The sequence below is a fragment of the Acomys russatus genome, chromosome 8, assembly GCF_903995435.1.
Source record: "Acomys russatus chromosome 8, mAcoRus1.1, whole genome shotgun sequence".
Lineage (NCBI taxonomy): Eukaryota > Metazoa > Chordata > Mammalia > Rodentia > Muridae > Acomys > Acomys russatus.
This window is the reverse complement of record NC_067144.1, coordinates 67824254-67846658: the sequence shown is the minus strand read 5'-3', so window position 1 is coordinate 67846658 and position 22405 is coordinate 67824254. Positions and strand designations below refer to the sequence as shown.

The 22405-nt window shown below is 37.1% G+C and overlaps 4 protein-coding genes across 4 annotated transcripts; all 4 read right to left on the bottom strand.

Moving 5' to 3' along the window:
- Window positions 1-185: 185 nt before the first annotated feature.
- On the bottom strand, window positions 186-365 carry LOC127192871 (keratin-associated protein 20-2-like). The gene has a single exon (XM_051150219.1). The coding sequence runs from the start codon at window positions 363-365 to the stop codon at window positions 186-188; it is 180 nt and encodes a 59-aa protein (XP_051006176.1).
- A 2813-nt stretch (window positions 366-3178) lies between these two features.
- Window positions 3179-3639, bottom strand: LOC127192870 (keratin-associated protein 20-2-like). Its single transcript, XM_051150218.1, has one exon. It carries the CDS (start codon window positions 3597-3599, stop codon window positions 3420-3422), a length of 180 nt encoding a protein of 59 aa, XP_051006175.1. The 5' UTR covers window positions 3600-3639; the 3' UTR covers window positions 3179-3419.
- Window positions 3640-11287: 7648 nt separating this feature from the next.
- LOC127192879 (keratin-associated protein 20-2-like) lies at window positions 11288-11745 on the bottom strand. Its single transcript, XM_051150228.1, has one exon. The coding sequence runs from the start codon at window positions 11743-11745 to the stop codon at window positions 11581-11583; it is 165 nt and encodes a 54-aa protein (XP_051006185.1). The 3' UTR covers window positions 11288-11580.
- A 4829-nt stretch (window positions 11746-16574) lies between these two features.
- Window positions 16575-16765, bottom strand: LOC127192885 (keratin-associated protein 20-2-like). The gene has a single exon (XM_051150233.1). The coding sequence runs from the start codon at window positions 16763-16765 to the stop codon at window positions 16622-16624; it is 144 nt and encodes a 47-aa protein (XP_051006190.1). The 3' UTR covers window positions 16575-16621.
- Window positions 16766-22405: the final 5640 nt, after the last annotated feature.

Genomic DNA, 22405 nt, shown 5'->3' with positions numbered 1-22405 from the left:
TTTTCAGTTACTGTGATGACAATAGCCCCTCTGTAAATGTTCATGCAGGAAAATTGAAGATGAGGAAATAGGTGAGCATGTATATTATTTAATTTTCCTTGAGTAATTTAGTATGTTGTAACTTATGAAAGTATTAAAGGAATTCTGATGTGAAGAGAGTTGGGATGAGCAGCTGCAGAAACTCCTCAGTAGAAGCCATAGGACCAGTATCTTCTACAGCACAGAGGGCGGCAGCAGCCATAACCATAGCCACCATAGCCACCATAGCCACCATAGCCACCACAGCCATAGCCACAGCCATAGCCGTAGCCTAGGCCACCAGAGCCATAGCCCAGGCCTCCATAGTATCCACCATAGTAACACATGTTGTTGGGAGTGGAGTGTTCAGAGGAAGACAAGCAGTAGGTTCCTTGAGTCTGGGTGTCACCATCTGTCAAAGGCCTTTTATACACCTGGGATGTTGTTGGAGAAACCACAGGCATTGTAGTGTCACACATCTCTGTATTGTGCTTCTGAAAACATCACGAGTGTTGTGATTTACTAGACACACAGGCTGCATAGCTGAGATAATTGTGCTCCTACCTCATGATCCCATGGTCACATAATAAATATGATATAACTTTTAGGTCTCTTTGTCATTCTTCATGCAGTTTTCTGATCACGGCACATAATCTTGTCAGATAATATAAACCATTACATAGTTTTTTTCCTTTAATGTATTTTGGGTATCATTATACTAATGAAAGAAGGTCAGTTTTTCCTTTTGTTTTGTTATTTTAAATGAATCTTATGAGCATTATGTTCTTAAGTAATTTTCATGAACAATAAGCTAATTATTGGGTACTTTTTTGTTACTTGGTAGATAGTTACCATCTTCTGTTAATGTGTTTGGAGTTATTATTAAGCACTTTTAAATTACAGCTTGCTTTTAAAATCAACAGAAAATATTATACCATTTATATGCATAAACTATGCATGCTATGTGTTTCCATTTGAAAGGCCATGTGAAGGTCCTGTAGGTGTAATGTGAAAAGCGTTATGATTGGGGAGGTGAGCCACGGTAAGCATTTGTAAACTTCTTTTTTAATAGTGATCAAGTTAGTTTTGTAGAGAAACTGTAGACATGCAGCTTCATGAATTTATCCAAGAACTGGGGAGATGAGTCCATGGATAAGAATACTTACTGTACCAGCATGAGGACCGATTAAAAATGTAGGCTCAAATTTCTTAACAATTATATTTTATTATGAACTTGTTAACCGAGAGTACCTAGCTTATAACCCAACTAACCTAAACAATAGGAAAAGGAGATTAAAGAATACAATAATGAAATGTAAGGATATCAGTTCCAAAGAATGATTCTCCTGGTGTAGTCAGTAGGATTTCTTCTGCTGGAACCTGGAGCAACTGGAACCCAGAGCCTCAGTCGGAGCCCTGAGCCACGAAGCTGTCCCTTGAGTGGTTCTCTCTAGGAGTGTCCCGAAGGGGAATGATGAGCAGCTATAACTATTCCAAGTCTTCAAAGGCCCTGCCTTCTGTTTTTGGCTCACATTTATATCTCCTCTCAGAATTTGTTCAAAGATTTTTAAAGCTGGTTAACAACCAGTCTCCACTACACGGTAGTTTGACTTCTAAGGGGATAAACATTACCTGCTCTCTCACAAATCTTTTTCTCATCCCACACTTGTGATCTAAACAAAAAACATGTTTATCTCTCCTTCATAAAAACCCATCAGCCCATGTAAAATGATGGGTGTATTCAATTGTACACCTAAGCACTATACATGTAGAATACAAGAGGATTATTGTGGCCTACTGATTGTCATCCTAGCAAATTGTTCTCCAGAAGACCTACTCTCATGGGGATAAAGGTGGTAGATAGAGCAAATACCATGACACATGTGCTCATTTGGCACCTGTGCACACTCATTCATTTACTCAATTACCTGTGTGCTAATATCACACACATACATGACACAAAAAGTACATACAACCATACATACATACATACATATGCAATGCACATGCATATAGGAAATTCATGCAGATACACATACCTATTCCCAGAATATACTTCAGAATATGCATACATAGCATGCACACAATTTTAGGTAGAATCCATAGTATATTCTCTCAAAAGCAACAAGAAAACTCATAAAAATTGTGTGGACTCTTAAAAAAAAAAGAAACAGGCTATGGCAGGTCAATATTGACTATGCTATACAAAAAATAGCAAGTCAAAAATCAAAATTCCATGTGAACTATCTACAAAGACTGAAGCATGAAGAAAATTAATTGATATTAAAATAATCAGAGAATCATCCTACATATTTTTCAAAAAAAAACCTTCAGATGACCAAAGGTGAATTTTCAAAATTGTAACTCAAAATCAGAATGAGATTATTACTTATAATATTTAATAAAATGGATATTAGAAAGAAAATAGAAGCTAGTGAACAGATGAGCAAGGAAAGCCTTACACAGTGAGGATGTGTGTGGTGACACTCACTATAGATGGGACTGTGGGGATGGTAATATATTTCCAGAAGTACTTTGTGCTAGTTCTCCAAACTTAAGTAGCAGACAAATGGGTTAGATCACAAATTCTTAGTGACATGATGATAACATAAATATGAGGATAGTAAAAATGTCCACCAACAGAAGGATCTTTTTCCTTTTTCTCCCTTTTTTATTATAACTCATTCAGGTTCCTTCTCAATTTTTACCCCCTCACTTGTGCCTTCATGTTCCCTCCTGCGTCCCTCTCTCTTTGGTCCTATTCCCGTCTCTCTGACAGAAGGGGACCTCCTCCATTAGGTCTCATCCTGACAGCCTGCTTCCCCTTCCTCTGTGTGCCTCCACACCAAGGGCAAGTGATCAAATCTGGGGCATTAGAGTTCATGTCTGAAGCAGTCCTGCTCTCCCCACAACCATGGAGAATGAGCTGGCCACTGGCTAGATCTGAACAAGAGGTCTAGGTTTGCTGCTGCGTGCATTGTCCTTAAGTTCCCTTCTCTCTACCCTCTTGCTCGTATTTATTCTTTTCTTTACTACTTTCACATTTATTCAAACACAATCACACATTTACAACCAAACGGATAAAATGTCACAAACATACATCTCAAAATCAGTAAACCAATAAGAGAAAACAATTTAAAAACAAATTATTTACAATTATATGTATTTATTTATTTATATTTATATTCACATAATGGAAATGGATAAAAAGGTCACATTTCACAAGGCATTATGAAGAGCTTTGCTTCAAATATTCATGTGATCAAATTGAATAAGAAGAATGGGGTCGGTTTGCTCTGTGTTTCTTTTATTATTCCTCAGAAAGTTTAAGTTAAGGTTGGAATTTATGAAGATATTGAAGAACATCTGAAGTAGAAAAAGATGATATGAGTAAGTTCTGCTCAGTATGCACCATAGGACCAGTACCTTCTACAGCACAGTGGGCGGCAACAGCCATAGCCATAGCCACCATAGCCACCATAGCCACCATAGCTACCACAGCCATAGCCACAGCCATAGCCATAGCCTAGGCCACCATAGCCACAGCCCAGGCCTCCATAGTATCCACCATAGTAACACATGTTGTCGGGAGTGGAGTGTTCAGAGGAAGACAAGCAGTATGTTCCTTGGGTCTGGGTGTCACCATCTGCCAAGGACCTTTTATACACCCGGGTTGTTGTTGGGGAAACCACAGACATTGCAGTGTCACACATATCTGCACTGTACTTCTGAAAACATCACGAGTGTTGTGATTTACTAGACATCCAAGGTTGCATAGCTGAGATAATTGTGCTCCTGCATCAGGATCCCATATTCAAATAATGGATATGATATAATTTTAAGGTCTCTAGGTCATTCTTCATGTTGTTTATGGATTACAGCATATAATTCTGTCAAATAATATAATCATTTGTTTTTAATCTTTTAAAATCTGTTAGGTTTTTATCACCCCTATAAAGTGTCACTTTTTCTTTCTATTATTGGCTATTTAATTAGTTATATGGTGGGTAGTTTCCATCTAGTTAATGTGTTTGGATTTATTGTAAGCTCTTTTTTTTTTCATTACGTCTTGCTTATGAAATCAACAGAACATATAAGACCATTTACATGCATAAATTATATATGTCATGTGCTTCCCTTTGAAATACCATGTGAAGGTCCTGTAGATATTACTGTGAAAAGCATTAAGGTTGGGGTGGTGGGCCAAGGTAAACATTTGTAAACTTCCTTTAAAATCGTGGTCAAGTTAGTTATGCAGAGGAGCCATAAACATTAACTTTACGAGTTGATTCAACACCTGGGAAAATAAGAATACTTGCTGAACAAGCATGAGGGCATTTTAAATATCCCTAGGACCAAAACAAGATGTTGCGTGTATTCACACTCTATACCCCAGAGCTACATGGGTAGAATACAAGAGGATTGCTATGATGTACTGATTCTCATGGGAATACAGTTGGTAAAAATAGCGAAGAGCAGGACAGCGTATGCTCATATTGCAACTGCACACATGCCTTCCCTTACATAAATACTTGTGTGCCACCAGCACCACATACATGACACGTTTCTTCATTCCTTACATACATGCATCATACATACATATGCACATGCAATACACATATGAAAGACATGAAGATACGCATACCTCCTCACAGGAAGTCTGTGGATAAATAGGCAGAATATGCTTCAGAACATCCCTATATAGCAGATACGATACATGTACCTACTCACAGAAATTCTATGGATAAAAAGCATGCACACATGTTGAGATGGAATGGCCAGTATACCTCCTTCAAAAACAAAAACAGAACAAAACAAAACAAAAATAATCATATAGGCTTAAAAAGACCACACAAGCCACGTGCCCTTTGTCTCAGATTGTAGCTGATGGAGAGAATAGTGATATGAAAAGTGAAAAGCCATCTTTCAAAAGATAGGCAGATTTGGGCCCAGGGGTCCCGCTCAAACTAAGGCACCAGCCAAGGACAATACAGATGGTAAACTTTAAGCCCCTACCCAGATCTAGCCAATGGTCAGAACAGTCTCCACAGTTGAGTGGAGAGTGGGATATGACTTTCTCACTTACTCTGGTGCCTCACATTTGACCATGTCCCCTGGAGGGGGAGACCTGGTGGCACTCAGAGGAAGGACAGCAGGTTGCTAAGAAAAGACTTGGTCCACATAAAATATTTGTAGTTAAACATGTAGTTAAGGAACCTCAAGTCACAGCAGGACAAAGTGCAACCTCTTCCACTGAGGCCAAACAAGGCAGCACAGCTAGGGGAAAGGGATCCAAAGGCAGGAGACTGAGAGAGATAGCCCTTACTCCCATTGTTTGTGGACCCATATGATGACCATGCTGCATATCTGTTATATATGTTCAGGGGATCTAGGTCTTCCCCATGTAAGGTCTTTTGTTGGTCTCCATTTATGTATAGATGGACATCAGTGCTATCTATGTTTCCTGGGTATATTGAATAGAGCAGCAATGATTATGAATAAGCAATAATAATAATATATACAGACCTTTGTGTATATTCCTATCCATGATATAGCTGGATCATGTATTATTATTATTATTATTATTATTATTATTATTATTATTATTATTATTATTATTATGTTTTTTAAAAGGAAACTCCACACCAATTTTTGCAATGGATGCACGTTTGTACTCCTTCATGTGCAAATATGCTTCCTTTCTCCTAATCCACACCAGAATTTGTTTGTACTTTCTTTTTAGCCATTCGGTCTGAGGTCAGAAGAAACCTCAAAGCAGTTTTGGGGTGTATTTCCCTGTTGTCTAAGATGTTGAACCTTTTAAAACTGTTTCTCAAGCATGTATTTTTCATCATTTAAGAGACGCCTGTATAGTTCCGCCTATTTATTACTTGGGCAGTAATTACTTGAGATGTAATATGAATTAATAAATAAAATAAAATAAATCTGGAAGAATGTCAAAAAATGGATTAACCCAGATAATTTTTTTGTGTGCCTATTGTGAAAGGTGTCATTTCTCTAATTCTTTTTCAGCTGTTTGCCTTTTATTTATTTTTATTTTTTTGTATTCCCTTTTATTTTTTAAAATTTTTTATTAATTTATTCTTGTTACATCTCAATGGTTATCCCATCCCTTGTATCCTACCATTCTTTCCTCCCTCCCATTTTCTCCTTATTCCTTTCCCCTATGACTGTGACTGAGGGGGACTTCCTCCCCCTGTATATGCTCATAAGATATCAAGTCTCTTCTTGGTAACCTGCTATCCTTCCTATGAGTGCCACCAGGTCTCCCCTTCCAGGGGACATGGTCAAATATGAGGCACCAGAGTACGTGTGAAAGTCATACCCCACTCTCCACTCAACTGTGGAGAATGTCCTATCCATTGACTAGATTTGGGTAGGAGTTTAAAGTTTACTGCCTGTATTTTCCTTGCCTGGTGCCTTCATTTGAGCGGGACCCCTGGGCCCAAATCTGCCTATCATAATGTTCTACTTGTAGGTTTCTAGGACCCTCTGGATCCTTCTACTTTGCTCTTTTCCCATGCGTCTCTCATCTAGAGTCCTAATAGGATGTCCTCCCCTCTGTCCCAGTTTCCTGGTAAGTGAAGGCTTTCATGGGACATGCCCCTTGGGCTAGTATGCAGATATAAGTGAGTATATACCATTTGATTCTTTCTGCTTCTGGGTTAACTCACTCATTATGATCATTTCTAGTTCAATCCATTTATCCACAAATTTCGGGAATTCCTTGTTTTTAATAGCTGAGTAGTATTCCATAATATATATGTACCACAGTTTCTTTATCCATTCTTCTACTGAGGGACACTTAGGCTGTTTCCATGATCTGGCTATTAATAATAAGGCTGCTATGAACATGGTTGAACAAATTTTCTTGTTGTATGCTGGAGCATCTTCTGGGTATATTCCAAGGAGTGGAATAGCTGGGTCTTGAGGAAGCCCTATTCCCATTTTTCTGAGATAGCACCAGATAGATTTCCAAAGTGGCTGTACTAGTTTGCATTCCCACCAGCAATGAAGGAGTGTTCCTCTCTCCACATCCTCGCCAGCATATGGTGTCGCTTGAATTTTTTATCTTATCCATTCTGATGGGTGTAAGATGGAATCTCAGAGTTGTTTTGATTTGCATTTCCCTGATGTTTGCCTTTTATATAATGGAGGGCTACTGATTTTTTAAGATGTTGATTTTGTATCAGGCCACTTTCCTGAAGGCTTTTATCAGTTGTAGAAGTGTCTTGGTAGAATTTTTGGGTCACTTATATGTGCTATCATGTCATCTGTGAATAATGATATTTTGATGTCTTCTTTTCCAATTTGTATCTCTTTGATCTCCTTTAGTTGTCGTATTGCTCTAGATTGAACTTTAAGTACTATATTGAAGAAATATGGTGAGAGTGGACAGCCTTATCTTGACTGTGATTTCAGTAGAATTGATTTATGTTTTCTCCATTTAGTATGATGTTGGCTATAGTCTTGTGTATACTTTCTTTACTATGTTTAGGTATGTGCCTTTTATCCCTGATCTCTCTAAGATTTTAAAAATTAAATGGGTGTTGGATTTTGTCAAATGATTTTTCAGGATCTAGTTAGATGTTCATGTGGTTTTTTTCTTCATTTTGTTTATATGATTAATTAATTAATGGATTTCAATATATTGAACCACCTCTGCATGCTTGGGATGAAGCCTACATGGTCATGGTGAATGAAAATTTTGATGTGTTCTTGGATTAATTCATGGTCATATTATTGAGTATTTTTGTATCAATGCTCATAAGGAAAACTGGTCTGAAATTCTTTTTCTTTATTGGGTCTTAGTGTGGTTTAGGCATTAGGATGACAGTGGCTTCAAAGAATGAGTTCAGTGATCTTCCTTCTGTTTCTATTTTGTGGAATACTTTGAAGAGAATTGGTATTAGCTCTTCTCTGAATGTCTGGTAGAATTCTGTGCTGAATCCTTCTTGCCCTGGGAGACTTCTGGTTAGGAGATATTTGATGATGTTTCTATATCCTTTGGAGATATATGATAAATTGTTTATCTTCAAATTACCACCACAGTTCTTCACAGAACTGGAAAGAACAATTCTCAACTTCATATGGAAAAGAAACAAAAACCTCAATAGCTGAGACAATCCTATACAATAAAAGATCTTCTGGATGTATCTTCATCTTTGATCTCAAGCTGTACTATAGAGCAATAGTAATAAAAATTGCATGGTACTGACATAGAAACAGACAGGTAGATATTATAATCCACAGACCTAAAGAAAGTAAATAACAAGGAAGACCCTAAGAAAAATGCTTAGTTCTCATTCAGAAGGGCAAACAGAGTAGGCACTGGAAGCAGTTGAAGAAAAGGAACAGGATGAGAGCCTACCTTAGAGGTCCTCTTAAAGACTCCACCCAGCAGAGGATCTAAGCAGATGCTGCAACTCACAGCCAAACTTTGGGGTGATATGTAGGGGATCTTATGGAAGAGTTGTGGCACAAAAGAACCTGGAAGGAATAAGAGCTCTACAAGGAGACCAATGGAGCCAATAAATATTGGCAGGGAGGTGGGAGGTAGGAGCTGCAGAGACTTGATGCAACAACCTAGACTCTTTGCTTAGATGTAGAGGAATGGCAGAACAGTTAACTTGTGGGTCCCATAATATGGGGAGTAGGAACTTCTTCTGACATGGACTCTGTTGCCCAGTCCTTGATCACTTACACCTGGTAAGACAGCCTTGCCAGACCACAGAAAGAGAGAGGATACAGGTTGTTCAGATGACACTTGATAGGCTGAGGTCAGATGACAGGGGAGGAGGGCTTCCCCTCTTTGCAGACTAGGACAGTGGGGGAATAAGGATGAGGGAAGGAAGGAGGATCTGGAGGCGATGAAGTATGGGGCTATAATTGAGGAGTAAAGTGAACAAATTAAACATAAAAATAAATGTATTTAAAAATGTAACATAAGAATAAAATGGAGTAACCCTGTAAAGTGGCAACAAGACCCATCCTAGGCATTGTAGGCTGACAAAGAAACATCCCAGTGCCAGGAAAAGGTTATGTCTTTTTGAATTCTGGGCCAGTTGTGTCCATAGACATGCAAAATTACAGGCTATTGCCAATGATATTGTTTACCTTCTGAAACATGAAAGAAAGGTCCCATTGATGATGACATTGTTGGGTCACTGAACATGAAGAACTCAAGCTTGCACTGACCTCAAAGCTTTACTTTGACTGAGAAGATTTCATAATGCTGAATGGTCATGTGCACACTACTGGGGAAAACACATGATCAGTTTTAACTGCGTATTCTGTTGTAAAGAAAGTGACTAGACTATCCATACATGTTCACAGCTTTAAAAGGAACATGAACTGATCGGGAATAATCTATGCTTTTCTGAGTAAATATAAGTTCACATGACAGATGAAACCAAACCCAAAGCCATTAGTTGGGCAAGAATCTGAAAATAGACACTAAGGGAAAAGTTACCAGCAGTATTCTGACAAATGGATTTGGTTTTCAAAAAGACTCTTAATAATAATGTTATACCGTTAGATTATCACAGAGATACCAAACTGGTCAATATACAGAATAATAGTGTTGTATTCTCATCTGTTCTTGAGGAAACAAAGGGTGACTCAAGGAAAGAGTGTTTTCTAGGCACAGCAGGCAGCTGCTTTTATGAACTCAGAGAGACTATGACAGCATGAACAAGCCCTGTGCAAGCTCAACACTGAAAATGTCCAACATGGTGTCAAGAGGAAGGAACACATTCCCACTTTTAGGAAAGGTGCTATAGCTGTTTGATAGCTGTGAGGAAGTGGAGAGTCTGTGCCTTTAAGGGTGTGGCCCTGGCTAGGTCAACTATACTTTAGGTGATAGATATCCATCCTAGAGAATATAGGCATCGTAAATCAGATTTGATGAGCTTAAGAAAACAAAAGGAGGACACAAAGTTAGTTGGGCATAATATGAACAAGTGTCTGAAGGAAAAATATATGAATTTTATCTAAATATGTTGTATGAGATTTTCTTGGAACTAGTAAGAAAAACAATAAAAAGGATAGAAGAGCCTTTGCTCATTTTCCTAAATGGTTCAGTGTGAATTCAGGAGCTCAAGCACCAGAAAAAAAGAAAACTCTGATTATTCTCATCTAGAATGTTCTGCCTATCATGAAAATACACACATTATTCTTTATAAAAGATTGGAAGTAAAAAAACCAATATTCATGTGAAATATGTACCCAAAAACAGCATGAAGAAAATTAATTGATATTAAAACAATTACAGAATCGTCATAAATATTTTTCTTTTTTATTCCTTTTAAAATTTTTAATTTTTTCACTTTACATTCCAATTATAGCCCTCTCCCTCATAGTCTTGAGTTCTACCTTGCTCCCCTCATCCTCTATCCCTCCTTCCCTCCCCTAGTCCTCACAAAGGGGGAGCCCTCCTCTCCTGTCATCTGACCTCAGACTATCAAATCTCATCTGGACTGCCTGCATCTTCTTCCTCTGAGTCCTGGCAAGGCTGACCCATGATGTGGAAGTGATCAAGGCGTGGGTACCAGAGTTCATTTTCCCTATATTATGGGACCCACAAGGAGACTGTACTGCCTACCTACTATATCTGAGCCAGGGGCCTATGTCCTCACTATGTATAGTGTTTGGTTGGTGCATCAGGGCCCTGTCTCGATCCTGATTTGTGAGTTCCATTGTTCTCCTTGTGGAGCTCTTGTCCACTCCAAGTCCTTCTATTCCCCAAGTCTTCCCTAAGACTCTCTGTGCTCCACCCTGAAGTTTGGATGTGAGTCTCTAAAGAAAATCTACAAATGATGAAAACTAAACTTTCAAAATAATAAGTCACAATGAGATTATTCCCTATAGTTAATAATAAAATAGACTTTAAAAAGACAGTGGGTCTTAGGGAACACATGAAGTAAGGGGAAGCCCGTACAGTGAGAATGTGTATGGTGACTCTCATTATAGAATATACTGTGGAGATTGCAGGATATTTACAGAAACAGTTTGTGTTGGTTCTCCATATTTTAGTATGTCAGAAAAATATCCAAACTTCCAAATTCATTGTGATACCACAAAAGCAGCAATATGAAGATAATGTCTACCAATAGAAGAATGAATGGTTAGAGACCAAGTTTCTCTCCCCAATCTTGTTCTTTCTTTTTCCATTTGATTCTCTCACAGTTTTTCACTAGAAAAATCACACATTTACAATGAAACAGAATAAATTCACACACATAAATCTCACATTACTAAAAAAAGAAATGTGTTTTCAAGTAAATATTTTATTTTACCATATATGTATATATTCACATAATGGGAAATGATACAATCTGGTCACATTTGAAATGCATTATGATGGCAATGAAGAGCTTTTATGCAAATATACATGCAATATGTTTAACGAAGAGGACCAGGCTGGGCATGTTATATTTCATTAATTATTCCTGAGAGTGTTTAAATTAAGGTTGGAATTTATGAAGATATTTAAGAACATCTGAAGTGGAGAAAGATGGCATGAGCAGCTGCAGAAACTCCTCAGTAGAAGCCATAGGACCAGTATCTTCTACAGCACAGTGGGTGGCAGCAGCCATAGCCATAGCCACCATAGCCACCATAGCCACCATAGCCACAGCCATAGCCACAGCCTAGGCCACCATATCCATAGCCCAGGCCTCCACAGTAGCTGCCATAGTAACACATGTTGTCAGGAGTGGATTGTTCAGAGGAAGACAAGAAGTAGATTCTGTGAGTCTGGATGTCACCATCTGCCAAGGGCCTTTTATACACCTGGGATGTTGTTGGAGAAACCACAGGCATTGCAGTGTCACAAATTCCTGTACTGTGCTTTGGAAAACACCATGAGTGTTATGATTTATGACACAAGGCTGCATAGCTGAGATAATTTTCCTCCTATCTCAGGATCCGATGGGAAAAAATAGACGATATAATTTTCAGGCATCTAGGTTATTCTTCATGTAGTTTCTTGAATGTGGATTATGATTCACATTCAATCATTATATAGTTTTTAAAACATGAGTTGGGTTTTTACCATCAACACAAAATGTTTTTATTTTCTTTCTATTTTTCATTTTAAATTAATCTTACTTTGAGGATTATGTTTCTTGATTCTTCCTGATCAAGGTTATGATTGGCTACATAATTTGTTACTTGGTGGGTAGTTTCCATCTATGTTAATGTGTTTGGATTTATTGCTAAACACTTTTTTTTATTACATCTTGCTTTTATCATCTCAGAATATATATTATTTATATGCATAAACTATGCATGTTATGTGTTCCCATTTGGAAGCCCACATGAAGGCCTAGTAATTGTTAATTGTCAAAGGAATTATGGTTGAGTGGGTGAGCCAAGGTAGGTATTTGTAAACTTCTGTCTATATCATGGTCAAATTAGCTTTGCAGAGAAAGTATAGACACGTAACTTTATGAGTTTATCCAGCATCTCAGAAATTCATCAGTAGATAAGAATACTTGCTGTACAGGCATGAGGACATATTTAAAAATCTCCAGAACTCATGTAAAATGTTGGGTGTATTCACATTTTACGCCTTAATGCTACATGGGTAGAATGCAAGAGGATTGCTATGATGTACTGATTGTCAGCCTAGCAAATTGTTCCATGATAGAGCTGATCTCATGAAAATAAAATTTGGCAGATAGATCAAAGAGCAGGATACAGTGTGCTCATTTGTCAATTACACAATCCATTCATTCAATCAAACACCTGTGTTCTAATACCACACACATACATAACACAAACATATCTACCTACATAGAATCATGCTTACATACATACATATGTGCCATACACATACACATATGAAACACATGCAGATATACATAGTGACTCAATGAAATTCTATGGATAGTTGCCAGATTATACTTCAGAATATGCCTACACAGCATGCATCCAAGTTTAGATTGAATGCCAGAATAATACTCCACTCAAAACAAAAAATACAAAGCAAAACCAAAAACCAACCCAAAAGCCATTGTATATGTTCTTTAAAAAGCAACCAAACAAGCCATATGTACTTCATCTCAGTTTATTGCTGATGGAGAGAATATTCGTATGAAAGGTGAAAAGCCATCTTTGAATGATTTAAACTTTGAACTTCTCACAGATTTACAAGATATAATTTTGTAAAATAAAATATTTGTAAATAGTGTTTGACAAAAAAATAAGTCTATGTAAATGAGGTGACATTATGTATAATTTCATGAAAAGATTTCCCTTTGATTATTCGGTGTCCAACCTGAAATTCTTTAGAACCACATATAGTTAATGCTTTTCCTGAAAATATAGGGCCCCTTTTACCTGAATGGTGGTGGTCATTGTTATACAGATCTTTTTAGTTTCATGAGGTCACATTTACATATTTTTTCCACTTCTCGTTCCTAAAGTACTTTCCTGTGGTAACAAGTTTATATATTATACATCTCCAGATTCCATTGATTAGCTCATTGTAGAGAGACTATCTTGTATATTTCCTGGATGCAATACCTGTGAATTAAAAAGCCCATGGCAATGGGAAATGGAAGAAAGAAAGTTGGGCATCTGTGAGTCCAAAAGGATTCTGCGGTAGAGCCAGGTTCAGGGGATTAATCAGACAAGCTGTGTGGGGGACAGATGCATGATACCTGAAGAGAGGTAACTAGACACATGCCAGAACTTAGAAGAAAACAAATAGGTTATTAAGTTGTAAACTAGTCAGAGAAGAGCCTAGATGTATGGCTTAGGTACTTGTAAGTGTATTTTGAGTCTCAAAAGTCTCTATTATGAGAGCTTGGATCCAGGATGGAAAAACAAACCCAACTTATTCATCTATTTTAAAAATTAACACCATCATGTTTATTTTTAGAGCTTTGTAGATGTCAAGATATTAGTTAAGGTCCATGTAGATTCATCTGTGTGTATTGCTCTCAAAGGACTTGAGATAGAATACAGTGGTATCAAAGGGTAAATTTTATAATGGAATGAGAAGGGTTAAGTAGCTTGGTGTTTGAGAATCCAGGAAAGGAGGGATAACTAACACTGAGGACATTACAAAAAAGTTGTAGGAAATCTGTTTGTCACTGTAGAAGCTTCCATATAATATACATATTCTGTACATGCACATGGCCTTCTATTAATATCTTGATCTTTACAAAGCTGCATTAATAAATGCTATGGTTTTGATAGTAGAAATAGATGCATTGATTGATGGATTATGATATACATATATTGACATACATTCATGTATTTTCCTTTTGGAAATTCTTGAAGTGAGATTCATAGATCATCAAATATTACATGCTACTGCCAGTGCTGTTTTTTCTTATTTTGAGAACTTGACACGAAGACTGTTGCTGAAGACATAGTTGAGTCACAGATCGTGATGAGCTCAAGCTTATATTGACTTGGAAACTACATCCTGGCCACTGAGATTTATTAGCGCTATAAATTGTTTTGTACACTACTGGAAGATAAAATACTTTTTCACTTTTAAGTAACTGCAAACTCTGTGATCTACAAAAATGATTGGTCTGTCAATGCACATGCTCACCTCTAATAGGGACATGAAGAGCTTGGATGCAATCAACTCCCTTCAGATTGAATTTAAGTTTCATTTCAAAAGATGCAACCAATACCTGGCACCATTATTGGGTCCAGAACCTGTGGACAGGCAGGTCCTAGTTGTTAGTGGTAGAATCTACTTGTAGTGTTCTACTAAACAGTGTTGCTATTAAATGATGTTTCTATATCCATAGATTAGTGCAGCTCTTAATTTTTGTAAGAGAAGTACCTATTTACAGTTGGTGATGGTTACCATAGAGATCCAAAGGTGGTCAAAATGCACTGACAGAGACTATAGAATCATCAAACTCAAAGAGGAGGGAGGGGAGAGAGAGAGAGAGGGAGGAGAGAGAGAGAGAGAGAGAGAGAGAGAGAGAGAGAGAGAGAGAGAGAGAGAGAGAGAGAGAGAGAGAGAGAGAGAGAGAGAGGTTGGGGCCAGATAGAAGAGTAGATAAAGAATATTTTAAAGGACAATGGATCATATTTTTTAATACAGCATCCCAGTTTCATGTATGAACTTATAAGAGTTATGAAAACAGCTCATGCAAGACAAAATCCCAATATGAGGTGGGAAAGTGGTCATTAATTCCTACTTTTAACTAAGAAGCTGTTTGATTTGATAGCTGCCAGCATGAGAAGACAGTTTCTTTAGGGATGTGGCCCTTGGTAGGTCTACCACACTTCAGATCATAGCTACCAATCCTAGAGGTTATAGCCACTATAAAATAAACTTGATGAGTTAAAGAGAAAAAAAGTACACAAGGTTGATCAGTAATAAGGGGTTTGTCATGAAAGAATATAGAGAAATCCATTATTTTATCCAAATAGAGCATACAAGATTTTCTAAGAGCTAATAACATGTGGAATACATACTGAAAATTATTCTTTTCTTATTCTCCTAAATGACTTAACATGAGTCCAAAAACACAAGCAAGGAAAATAAAAGAGTAAAGTCTGCTTATGCCCATCTAAAAAGTTCTGCGTACCAGGATAATCCTGTACCAAGAGTGGGAAGTCAATAACAAAAACTTATATGGGATATTTACAAAAATATGAAGAAAATAAATTGATGTTATAATTGTTAAAGAATATTCATAAGTACTTTTTCAATGGAGAATCTACATATCATAACCAAGAGTTGCAATAAGTTGGTTCCTATAGTTGTTATTATAGATATTAGAAAACAAATGCGTGTCAGAGAACATACGAAGTTAAGGGAAGCCGGCACGTAGCCGAAACGTGTGTGGTGACCTCCCATAGAAGGATAGTCTTCCTAGAGTATTCAGAGAATTAACTTGTGATGGTTCTCAAATTTTTTCATAACAGACCAAAGAATTTGGTGCCAGATAAATATCTCCATTCCTGGATTCATTGTGACATCACAATAGCAGCAATATGAAGGTAGAAATGTCTACCAATAGAAGAATGTTTAAAGAGAACATTCCGTGTCCACTATCCTTTCTCCCTCCCTCCCTCTATGCCTCTTCCCATCTCTCCTCTCTCCTTCTTCCCCATGTCTTTCTTTCTCTGTCCTTATTTTTCATTTGTCCTTTTTTCTTTGGTTCTTTCTCTCTTTCTTTCTACCTTGCTTCATTTCTCTCTCTCTCTTTTTTTTAGGTATTTCTCTAATTTTATTTCCTTCCTTCTTTCCTACCTTCCTTCCTATCTTTTTTTTTGTCCTCAACTTCTCTCTCATTTAGATGCAATCAATATATTTAACCAAATTGATATAAATACATAAATATTGATAACACCTTTAGGAACACTACAGAAAACCAGTATTTTCAAGGAAATAGTTTATTTAAAAGCATATGTGTTCATAAAATGGGTAAGAATTCAAGAATTTTCCAAGCAAATATGAAGACAATGCATAGTCTTTCTGCAAATAATCATGCAGTAAAATTGAAGATGATGAAATAGTTGAGCACGGTGGAACTCATGACATTAATTAAGAACTTCTGATGTGAAGACAGTTGTGATGAACAGCTGCAGAAATTCTTCAGTAGAAGCCATAGGACCAGTACCTTCCACAGCAGAGTGGGCGGCAACAGCCATAACCATAGCCACCATAGCCACCGTAGCCACCATAGCCACAGCCATAGCCATAGCCTAGGCCTCCATAGTATCCACCAAAGTAACACATGTTGTCAGGAGTAGACTGTTCAGAGGAAGACAAGCAGTAGGTTCCTTAAGTCTGGATGTCACCATCTGTCAAGGGCCTTTTATACACCTGGGATGTTGTTGGGGAAACCACAGGCATTATAGTGTCACACACACACCTGCACTGTGCTTCAGAAAACATCACGAGTGTTGTGATTTACTGGATACACAAGGCTTCATAGCTGAGATAATTGTCCTTCTATGTCAGGATCATAAAGCCAAATGTAAAAATGTATTGTGAAATTCTGGTTCTACTTTCAAGACTGCCTCATTCTATATTTAACTTATTAGATATTTATAAATGTAGTTTTTGGTACAATTCAAATAAATAAAATATTTTCTGTTTTTTAGTATTTGCTTGTTTTTAAATATTTTATATAAGAAGATGTTGTTTGGCTAATGTAGGATAAATCTTACAGGAAGACTATATTTTCTGAGTGTTGCTTATGTTATTAACTCTGTGGCCATGTACAACTTACATAAGTATAGTTTAGATTTATTCTGAACTCAATGATTTTATGTATCACTTATTTCATGTATGTATCACTTTTATATCTCCAGAAAAATCAATGGACACTTTTTTTGATAATAAATTATATATGTTGTTGTATGTTTTTTGTCCTCCCACATGTAAGTGGTAGATATATATCTGTAAAAAAACTCAGAGTTTACTTGCCTGGTACCTCCCCAACTTTTTAATTCTAATGAAGTTCAGAATATTTTTCCAGAAACATCATTGGATGACTTTTTTTTTTATATTTTTGTATATTTTCTGGAGCTATACCCAAGTTCGCAAACACTTAATAGTATCCACAAGGCCTTGAATTCTATTCCTAGCTTTCTTCCAGCCCCTGTATATAAGTGTACATACTCTAAAATGGACCCAATAGAGCTAAGCCTCAGTTTGAATCTGAACTATGCAGTATTAATGTAAACAGGGGTAAGAATCAGAGGTAAGATACAATTTCATTTAGTTTAGTTTTTAACAAATAATTTAAAATCTGTTTTATAAAGTGAATTAGATACAGTGACAAGTAAATCTCAATGACCTAGGTATGGCATCTCACACCTGTAACACTTGCCTTCAAGAGGCTAATACACAAGCTGCATACTGACTTCTTTGCCAACCTATCTACAAATCCGGTCTCATAAAAATATAGAATAATAAGTTTGACAGTAAAATAGAGATATCTATACAGTTGAAATACACTCTGCACCAAGGTGACCATCAGAGGATTTCTTAAGAAGCACCTTACATTCTTACTGTACTGTGCCTAAGTACCAAATTTCTTGAGATACCTCAATTTCTCTGGTAGACCTTGGGTCTTTGAATATAAAATCAATCATAGATGTGTAAATACTAGTAAAAAGTCTATTCACCTTATTTCCTCTTATTCTTATAATCTTTTAACACCTAGTTAGGGAAATAAGAGTAAAATGTGTGTGTCTGTCATTTATATCTATATAATCTATCTATCTGTCATCTATCTATCATCTATCTATCTATCTACATATCTATCTTCATATCTGTCTATTATCTATCTATCTATCTATCTATCTACCTACCTACCTATCTATCTATCTAACTATCTATCTATCATGTATATATCATCTATCCATCCATATAAACCTTCAGAGCTAATTTTATCCACTGTACATTACTTAAAGCCTTAATATATGCAATCATAATGGATGTTTTGATAGAGAAGGTTCACAGTTACAGAAGATATTTTATATGAGCAATTAAAGTAGAGATCATTAACAGATGTTAACTCTAGTCTTTTAAAATATTTCGTTCAGCTCATGTTGATATATAGTAGTGAAGAAAGGTTCAGGTCTGTAGAATAACCTTTATGTCTTCTTCATCAAGATTGCCCAGTTTTACCATTCACAGCATTTTACCATTGCTCATTTCATTGTATATTCTGCCACTTCTATCATTTTACTGATGTCATCATGTATCACAAACCTACAGATGTTACTGTCCCTCATGTGGGTTTCATAGAGGCATCACATTGACTTTCCAATTACAGGGTTGGGGGCTCCTCCAACAAATCTCTGGGTTTTTTTCTTGTTGCCACTTGCCTTCAGACTGTGGAAACTCCTTCCTCCCTCCCTCCCTCCCTTCCTACCTTCCTTCCTTCCCTCTCTCCTTCCCTCTCTCTGTTTATTATTCTCTCAAATATTACATCACAACTGCAGTTTCCCTTCCATCCTCTCTTCCTAGTCCCTCCCCCATCATCTCCCTCTCCCCAACATAGACTCCTCCATTTCCCTTCAGAAAAGGGCCAGTCTCCAAAGGACATCAACCAAACCTAACATACCACGCTGCAATAAGGCTAGGCACATTCCCTCAAATTAAGGGTGGAATGGGTAACTCAGTAGAAGGAAAAGGGTCTCAAAAGCAGGCAAATGAGTCAGAGACAATCCCAGTCTCACTGTAAGGAGTCCCACAAGAACACCAAGTGTCAAAACCACAATATGTATGAAGAGGACCTAGGTCAGACCCATCCAGGCTTCCCGATTGTCACTTCAGTCTCTGTGAGCCCGTGTGTGTGTGTGTGTGTGTGTGTGTGTGTGTTGTCCTTGATTGCTTTGTCTCCTACAGTACTCTTTCCCCTCTTCCATAGGGTTCATAGAGAAATAGGATTATTTTTCATTATTTTCTTCTCTCAGTTGAGAACAGAGATGTAGACATTAAATGATGTATCGTACTGAGAGATATTTGTTCATAGTAATCTAAACCAGCAAGTAGAGAAAATTTTAAAAGTTTCTTTAAAAGAACAACTATAGTATTTTACATGTCACTTACTACAAGGCTTGGGGTCATGTGACCAAAGAAGAGATCCTTGGAAATATAAAGGACAAATATAAAGAGTAAGGCTTAGCCACCATCAGGGCACATACAAATTATTCTGCAGGTAATCTTTTGCATGTATTTTGTAATGTAGTATAGTATTTTTATATTTGACTCAGGATAATTATTCATTAATCTTATTCTAATGGAAGAGAGCTATCCAATTGAAGTGATGTGTGTGAATCACACCGCGGTGCTTTTCTTATAGTGAGAGAAGGGTTGAAAGAAGGACGGGCTACGGTGCATCTGAGCCTTCCGCTCCATAGTGATGAACTGGGTCACCTCATTACCCACCACACAGACTGATTGCACACATAAGAACAAAATATGCATTCTCTAAATGCATGTGCTTATATCTAGAAAGTTTTCTCTTAACTGCTGGGAGTTGCATGGCTTAGGGACTGACTTAATTGAGGTGATGAGAAGAGAGAAATGTCAGGTATACATAGGCACATATAGAGAAAATATGGAACTGTGTGGGCCCTATTCTCTGATTGACACTCAACAACAGCTGCTGAGATAGCATGTCAGAGGAGGAGATAGATGGCTTATCTTGGCATGGAGCAGTCTCCAGTCTCAGGTGTCAGAGATGCAGTTGTTACTTTCTGCACACACTGTCAACATCTGCTCTTGTACCAGGGGAAGGCCTTATCATTCCTCTGAGCCTGGCCCAGGGAAAGCTTTGTTGTTCCTATGGGTCTGAGGCACTGCGATCATTGATGACATGGGTGTGTTCATGATCATAAAATACACATTCACTCAGGAGTTCAATCACTCCTGCATCTAATTGTGAAAAAAAAAAAACCATGAACGTGAAATGTGTATTAAACAGAGAAAATTGAAAAAGCAAGATGAAGGTTTCCAATATAACTTTTATTTAAATAAAACAAAATTTTGTCTTTGAAGCTGTTTAGTTTCAACAAATGCCAAAGTGAGAACTTCTCAAATTGTAACATTTTTATGAATGCTAAAATCTTATATAGGAAGCATGCTAGGTCTGAAGCACCATGTGTTAGGAATAACATAGCACTACAGTGTTTTGTTTTTACTGTTCAGCAAGGCAAATAAGTTTATGTCATGAGTGGCCATTAAGAAAGTGTAGAAGGCAGTAGGAGAGGCTACTACAGGCTGAGTAGCTCCAGAAGCTCCTCAGTAGAATCTTGTACAGCAACATGGGGACAGATGTCATATCCATACCTGCCCCAGCCATAGCCCAGGCTGCCATAGCTCAGGCCAACATAGTAGCATCCATAATGACTCATAGTTTTCAGAGTAGAAGGGCTCAATTGAGCAGATTCCAAACTTCTTTGTGAATGCCACCAGCTGCCTATAACACTTTCCATGGCCTGAAAAGCAAATGACAGCCAGGTTTCAACCTCATGCTTTACATGAACTCACATTTTAAGGATGCACAGTTTATTAAGAACACGGATGTCTTCATAGTTAAGAATCCTCTTGACATTATGTTGGAGTCTCAACAACCCAAAGAGAAACAGGAAAATGTGTGACATATGAATGCCCAGTCATGAAGTGCTATGCTCTTGTTAGCCTAATTTCTATGACAAATTGCACTGGAGGCAAATTCTTCTCATGCTTTTTACTCCATTTTGTTATACACTTTTCATTTCACAGCAAGATGTGCATTTAGGATTTAATAGTGTCTCTGCATGGAGTTCATGACTAGAGACATTAATATAGCTACAAAGTTACCAATATACCTATTTACCATTAATGCATAAATAATTGTGTTCTCTAGATAAGTGTTTGCCATGTCTATTTTATGCAGAATGTCTGTAATTGCCTTTGTTTTCTTACTGTCATTTCTTTCACCTTGAAATTTGTTAGGCAGTATCTTACTAGTTGGTACCTAGGTGACTTTACTACTGAACTACGGGATTCCAAGTACATCTTTGTTAATGATCCTAAAAATGTGTGCTTCCTCTGTTGTATAAATGGAGAACTTTGTAAATCTGAATACCACATTATTGTCTGTGTTCTGTTCAAGACTGAGATATTGATCACGTCTCAATTCCAATCCAAGTACAGATATGAGATTTTCCACATACACTTACATAGGTCTAGTGTCTTTATTAGCATTTTTGATGCTCTTGAGAAGTTAAATGCCAAAGGTAGAGAACAAGGGCCAACCTATGTCCCGGCACTTATAGGAGATAGTGCTGCCTATTACAGATGTAACTTTCCTATTACATAAGGTCTGCTGCCTCCTAAGTAACATTATTTTGCATGTTTTTTGTTTTAGTGGATATTGCTCTTTTTTTTTCAGGATGAACATAAAATATATATTTTATGTTAAACATTAGCAGTGAATAATATGAACATGAATTCAATGCAAAAGTCATAAGCCAAAAAGAAATTTAATGAGGGAAGTAAAAAGTACAAAATAATATGAAATAATCCAATCTTTTGCTTGTATATGGCAGAGGTTCATATTGGTAAGTTGGTACAGAGTCCTCAGATGCTTCACAGTTTCACCATAGTCTATGCCATAATCTCAGCTGGTATTGTAGACATGTTAAGAGTTACTTTAGGATTTATTTGCATATTTAAGAGAAACAACAGCTCAGAAAACAATGAAAAAGAATAAAGTCAGAATCTTTGCAGCTCTCAACTTTAAAACAGTATAAGACTAATAGAGTTGGGGGTTTGTGAGTTTAGAACAACAATATACTACTGACTTAGAATTCAACCACATTAGATGTATTATTAATTGATTTTCATGAAGAAATTTTGATGGAGAAAGAGAAT

Bases quoted from the DNA above. Each gene is read 5' to 3' on its own strand.
- LOC127192870 (XM_051150218.1), bottom strand. From the start codon at position 3,599: ATGTGTTACTATGGTGGATACTATGGAGGCCTGGGCTGTGGCTATGGT.
- LOC127192885 (XM_051150233.1), bottom strand. From the start codon at position 16,765: ATGTGTTACTTTGGTGGATACTATGGAGGCCTAGGCTATGGCTATGGC.
- LOC127192871 (XM_051150219.1), bottom strand. From the start codon at position 365: ATGTGTTACTATGGTGGATACTATGGAGGCCTGGGCTATGGCTCTGGT.
- LOC127192879 (XM_051150228.1), bottom strand. From the start codon at position 11,745: ATGTGTTACTATGGCAGCTACTGTGGAGGCCTGGGCTATGGATATGGT.